General features: G+C 34.6%; 1 protein-coding gene across 1 annotated transcript; it reads right to left on the bottom strand.

The window, feature by feature from the left end:
* Window positions 1–1,835: 1,835 nt before the first annotated feature.
* LOC143252200 (cholinesterase-like) lies at window positions 1,836–5,002 on the bottom strand. The gene is made up of 2 exons (XM_076503957.1): window positions 3,138–5,002; window positions 1,836–2,942 (listed from the first exon to the last, which is right to left on the bottom strand). Exons 1-2 carry the CDS (start codon window positions 4,628–4,630, stop codon window positions 2,558–2,560), a joined length of 1,878 nt encoding a protein of 625 aa, XP_076360072.1. The 5' UTR covers window positions 4,631–5,002; the 3' UTR covers window positions 1,836–2,557.
* Between the last annotated feature and the right edge of the window lie 1,244 nt (window positions 5,003–6,246).

The following is a 6,246-nucleotide window of genomic DNA, read 5'->3' as shown; positions in this document are numbered from 1 at the left end:
ACTTTAATCATCGACGTCATTTGTTGTTATTGTTATTTTTCAGTCAATGTTTATCTTCGGTTGAACTTGATTTTGGGGGCGGGAGAGCATGCAATGCTTGCTATTATATACATAAAAGGCCCGGCATGGCCAAGCGTGTTAAGGCGTGCGACTCGTAATCTAAGGGTTATTATAGAAAGCCAGGCTATTATATTATAGCCAGGTGGGTTAAGGCGTTCGCGGGTTCGCATCCTCATCGCGCTAAACATGCGCGCCCTTTCAGCCGTGGGGGCGTTATAATGTGACGGTCAATCCCACTATTCGTTGGTAAAAGAGTAGCCCAAGAGTTGACGGTGGGTGGTGATGACTAACTGCCTTCCCTCTAGTCTTACACTGCTAAATTAGGGACGGCTAGCACAGATAGTCCTCGAGTAGCTTTGTGCGAAATTAAAAAAAAACAAAATACATAACATAGTATTGACTGTCTTATTTCCTCTGCTTAACGCTAGGTGGCAGGTGATTTAGAGTGAGCAACTTTATAAGGAGCGATGATTGCACTTTTGGGTCTTTTTTTTTCTACCATATTTTTTTTTGTAATTTCAGGTTTTTTGTGATTTATAATTTTTCTTTTTCCTGATGTGTTTGGTACAACTAACCATTCTCTGCCACCAGAGATCGTAAGGCCGACTGGAATTGGACAGATAGTTATTATTGAAACTATTTATGCAAGGTGTTCGGAAAGTCACTGTGCAGTTTTGTAATCATATGTCTATTCAATCTATTTCAAGCCAGCAACTGATAGCGGTGTTTAGAAACAAAATAAGAAGGATCCAAGCCTGTATTGATGCCAATGGGGGTCACTTTCAACATTGTTTATAACTGTCATTCATATTTACCTCCTGTATTCTATATTGAAACATGTCTGTTAATAAATATACAAGTGCACAGTGACCTTCCGAACACCCTGTATTATCAAACCGCTTGATAACAATTAAGTTGTAAAATGGATTAAGTAAATGTAATTTTTAATCATCTTTAAGTTCTAATAGCTTCAATCACTCATGCTTGTATCATACGTTATGGATTTAACGCTTTTTGTGATTGGAGATATTACCAGCTTGTAAACAGTATTTGATAACAAATGCTAAAGAATTAGTGTTTGAAAGACTTACTGGTAACGTTTAAAGGTGTGACCCATGTTAGTCACATAATATATTCCTTTCATAAGAGATATATTTTACTCTATAATCTATATAAAGATGTTTCCATTTACTACCAATAATATTTTGTCTTTTTGCATATCAAAATGCAAACGTAATATAAAAAATGGATTTGTTTGTATTCTTCCAGCTTAAATTTGCTTTTAGAATATTAATGTTTTTCTATGAAGTATTAATCTGCATTTAGTTAAATATTTTCAAACTGTATTACTGTCCTTCAACTTGTTGGAAAAACAAATTTTAAGGAAAGTCGTTTGGAGGTTATATTTTCCGATATCCCTAGAGGGAGCCCAAGGAGATGCTTTGTGAAGATTGTGTTTCTTGTATAGATACACACGGAAGAAACAGTTTGGTAACTGATGTTTTCTTTGTGCATATATCTGATTCCGTTGAAATTTGAATATTTCGAAACATGAAAATAAACTAGCTAAGTTTTCTATTTGTGTGAGTTTTTTTTTTTTCGTTTATACTGGTTTGGCTTTAAATGTAATTAGAAATAATTCCTTTTCTTATAAAAATATTAAAAGTCTTTCATAAATATTTTGCTCTGCTTTCCAAATAAATTTCTTTAGACTAAAAACATTAATATAAGTTTTATATATCTCTGTTGTTTCTCAAACTACACAATAACACATCTTAAACTTTTTCAAATACTTTATTCTGACACAAAAATAACTAGATCCGTTTTCTAAACACGAACTTTACAAACACAATACAAAATGGTATATACAATGAGGCTTCACGGTGTGCTACACTTAATAACCAACTTGAAAGACTTAACATATATATTTACAATTGACTTTACTAATTTGATTATGTACAAGTGTCAAATCAACATAGTAAATACTTAAACAAACATGCATTAAACTCGTTATCCAAAGGAAATCGAGACAACACTTAACAGAGTTTCTAAACTAGTCTTATAGCTTGTGCATGTTATAATCTTAACTTCGAAAAAATTAAAGTTCTTGTTTTTAAGGCTTTTTGATTGATGGGTTATTCTCGACTCTATTTCGTTTGTTCTAACACCCTTACCATAGTTTGTACTTCAATAAATTTTATTCGCTATTCATCTGCTTTACCTCATAGAATAAAGAAAAGAACGAAAACCCGAGACTTTAAAAAAATCTTTTCCTGTCATGAGGAAAAATTCGTGACGTTTTGCTTGCTTAAAAACATATTAAAAAACAACAGCAAAATGATTAGTGCGTTTTGACTTGAATACTTCGACATGATCACTCTGTATGACACTTACAATACTCCTTGTTCGTTATTTGAGAAATGAAATGATGAAAAATAATTTGAATAGGTTTTAGATTTACAAAGTATACATAAATAACGTATTTACAAAACGCTTTTTAAAACTTTGTAAAAAGTATCCTTCTCTTGCTCAAACAAACATACCTTGACATAATAAATAATATCAAAAGCAAAATGAAAATGAAAGCAACTAATCCGAATATAATGTATTGTACTTCTTGTGGACTGAAGCTTGGTGTTATTATTCTAAATCTGCAGACCATTTTAGTCAAATCTCTTTCGCCTTTATCAAGAGAAGAGACTGCTTGTTCATGGCCAGATAAGGAAGGAATAACATTGTACCAGAAAGCAACATCCCTGTCATTCTGAGATGATTTGACGGAATTATTCTCCATATGAGCAGAGAATTGTAGGACTTCTCGCTGATTATTGCTGAACTCTGTCCATTTCAAAGCTTCTTCGATGTCAACTGGATTAGGGTTTCTGATATAAAAAAATGAAAATCACATTAACACACATGTAAAAGCTCAATTTAATAGAAAAGCTGGATTTTAGGAGTAATTATTTCTAGTAGGTATATAAAAACTTTACGTGGTTCAGATTTAATTATTCCATAGTTGTCGTTAAATATTTACGTATATGTCTCATTTTCAAAATGGATTGAATACATAATCTTACCCAGATTTAGCAAAGTTTGAAAAAGCAGCAATAATTTTCCTGCTCAGCTTCAGTTCTTCAGTGGGAACCTGGGATAGCTTGTGTACAAGACCAAACGTGAAGAGGACATCATCCCCATGACCGGCCTGGATGAACTCGGGATGGATAGAAAAGGAAGGTCTATGAGCAAACTCGTAGGAGAAGACCTTAGATATTCCGTTCTTAATCAATAGTTGGGCTAACTGTTTCATCTGGGCTTTGATGTACATGCTTCCACAGAAGTCCACGTATCTTCCTCTTGGATTGGCCTTCTTGAAATGCTGGTACTCGTGTGCTGTTACTTTGTGGATGGAATGGTCACTTTTCTTTAAAAAGTCCTCCAGGTTTGTCTTCAGAAGATAGTTAAAATCTTCATCAGTCAGTTGTCCATCTAAAATTCTTTGGTAGAACTTAGACTTCTGAGCAAACAAAGACAGAAGGCATAACGAACCTTCGTCATTGTTGACTCCTAGAATTACATCCACAGCAGCTTGCTGACCTTTGCTGACTGCAGAAAGTGGATCTTCTGTCAGAAAATGTCCATCAAATACAGGTCTCCAACGCTGAGAAACTAAGTTGGATTTAGTCAGTAGCGTTTCGGCTGGAATCTGTCGTAGGCAACTGACTACAGTGTCCAGAGAACTGTAGCTGCAGTTAGTAACTTTAGCTAATTCTAAGGTAGCATTCAAAGGGTTGCTATCAAATATCCATTGTCCAGTGGCCACCCCACTCTGTAAGATAGCCTTTTGAAATAACTGGTTCTCTCCATCGTTTAATGGAGAAGCCAAATGGGCACTAACGCTCATAGCACCTGAAAACCTACCAAAGAAAGTGACTTTCCTGTTGTTTCCATTAAACTTGGCAATGTTTTGTTGAATCCACTGTAGAGCAAGTCGTTGGTCCAAGAATCCTATGTTACCTGGAGCTTCAGGAGTCAGGGTGGACAGGAACCCAAAAACAGATACTCTGTAGTTAACTGTGACGACGATAACCTGTCCTATGATTGCAAGAAAACTACCATCAAACTGGGTAGTATCAGCGTAGTCGAATCCTTCTCCTGGAAGCCACACCATTACTGCCAAGGTTTCCAATTGTTTTCCACTTGGAATGAAAATATTTAGAGTCAAACAGTCTTCACTAGTTGTTATATGGCTATTGTTTTTAGTCATTAGGAGAGGACTGATTGCTTCTTTTAAATGAGGAGGCTGGAAACAGAGTGGACCAAACTTGGTGGCATCTCGTCTAATCTCTGCTTCTTCTTTGTCTAGTGGTTGAGGTGGCTGAAACCGCAGATTACCTATTGGAGCCTTGGCATATGGAATACCAAGATACTGGTCAACATGGCCCATAGGAGTCTCCACTGTTCGACCGAGTAGCTTACCAGAAGTTGTATGTACTTGGGGTATAGTCTTCGTCATTATGGATATGACTCCTAGTGTTAGAGAGAAGAGCCAGATAAATAAATTGGTTCCCATTTCTCTATTCTTGCAACAAATCTAAAACTTTATGTGAGCAGGATAACGAAACGTATTAAATATTTTCTAAGATAGTCGAGCTGTGTTTGATCGGTCTTCACGCACTCATCCCATTTTATGGAATTCAGCGCTGCCTGGAGCTATCACTAAACATGTATGAACGCTTTAGTAGACGTCAATGACCCTGTTCACCTGCTGGACCTGTACTCATCACTTCTGTTACTTACGTGTTCCATCTATCAGTGCGCATGCGTTTGTTAGAGCTACTCTGGTTGGTCTACTTAACGTAATTTCGCGCATGCGAGAAACGTATTTACAGTTCGATACCTTCATTCTGCTGCTGTAAACAAAACTATGGTTATCGAAGACAAGAGGTCAAACACCTAAGGACTATCTCACGGTATGGAGTCCTTTCTCCTCTCCGGTTAACAAGCACAATCCACCTTCAAAGACTCGTATTAACAACTGTGTAAATAAACAAACGAGCAACATAAGATATATTTAAATATAATAAGCTAAGTTGTGTATTACGACACACAATAAACAAAGACAGAATAATCGTACACGTATTTCCCACGCTGCATGGTGCGTAAAATAAACTATATTGTGCAAACGGATTCTAATTTGAACATATACATACGCCCTCTACCTATCAACCCTGAAGAGTAATTAGGGAAATAAAAAAAAAATCAACTTCATCGAGCCAGTTTAATCCGGTGATTAGTTTGTAACCATAAGAATATTAAGTATAGATCAACGAACAAGTTTTTCATGAGTAAATTCTCAGATATGAAACGATTCGTATTCAACGGAACATTTTAATTTATTTCAGTTTTATTTCATGTTAAAACAAATAGATAATATTCTATTGTGTTTTTACTACTTTTGGTTTCAACAGGAAACAATTTACATACGAATTCAACTAAACTAAAAAACGTTAAGAGTAAGTTGATCACAACGTTCATTGTTTTTCATGTACGTTATTGTCATTGAAATGTCAAACATATTAACATAGTTGTTTATATGAACATTTTTAATATTAGATGTATAATATTTAGTTTAAATATTGCTTAAATATTGTTTAAGTGATTCGGGTTTGACTTGTGAATAACGTCATTTTTCTCTCGAAAACTAGAATTACATGTTTAGTATATAAACAAATGTAATGTTGACTGACAAAGTCAATATTATATGAATTCCTTTTTTCTTTTTTGAGAGGATAAAAGTGGAACAAGCTTAATCCAATAAATTTAAAAGAAAAGAAGCCAAGTGGAAAGATATTTTGAAAAGGCGGTTCTATATCAACTGAAATGGTAATTTTTTCACATAACTATTCAGACTTAAGTACAACAAAACTTCGGTTTTTAAACTTTGATGTAGTTGTAAATTGCTTATTTTACTTAACGAAACGACGTATAAGTAATTCTGTAAGAGAAAACTGTCGTTACATACCTTAGTATTCAATACAGAAATGTCTAACACTTATTTCGAATCCAGAAAAAAAAGTCACAGATATATTTAAAAAAGGCGGGAAATTTTGTGAAAACATTGTTATAATTAGTTGTTGTTCCTTTTTTTTGCACATCTATAATTTATAAATTCCATCTACAATGACT

Source organism: Tachypleus tridentatus, chromosome 6 (genome assembly GCF_004210375.1).
Source record: "Tachypleus tridentatus isolate NWPU-2018 chromosome 6, ASM421037v1, whole genome shotgun sequence".
In the NCBI taxonomy this organism is placed as follows: domain Eukaryota; kingdom Metazoa; phylum Arthropoda; class Merostomata; order Xiphosura; family Limulidae; genus Tachypleus; species Tachypleus tridentatus.
Note: the sequence above shows the minus strand (reverse complement) of the source record. Positions and strands in the feature narration are given on the sequence as shown.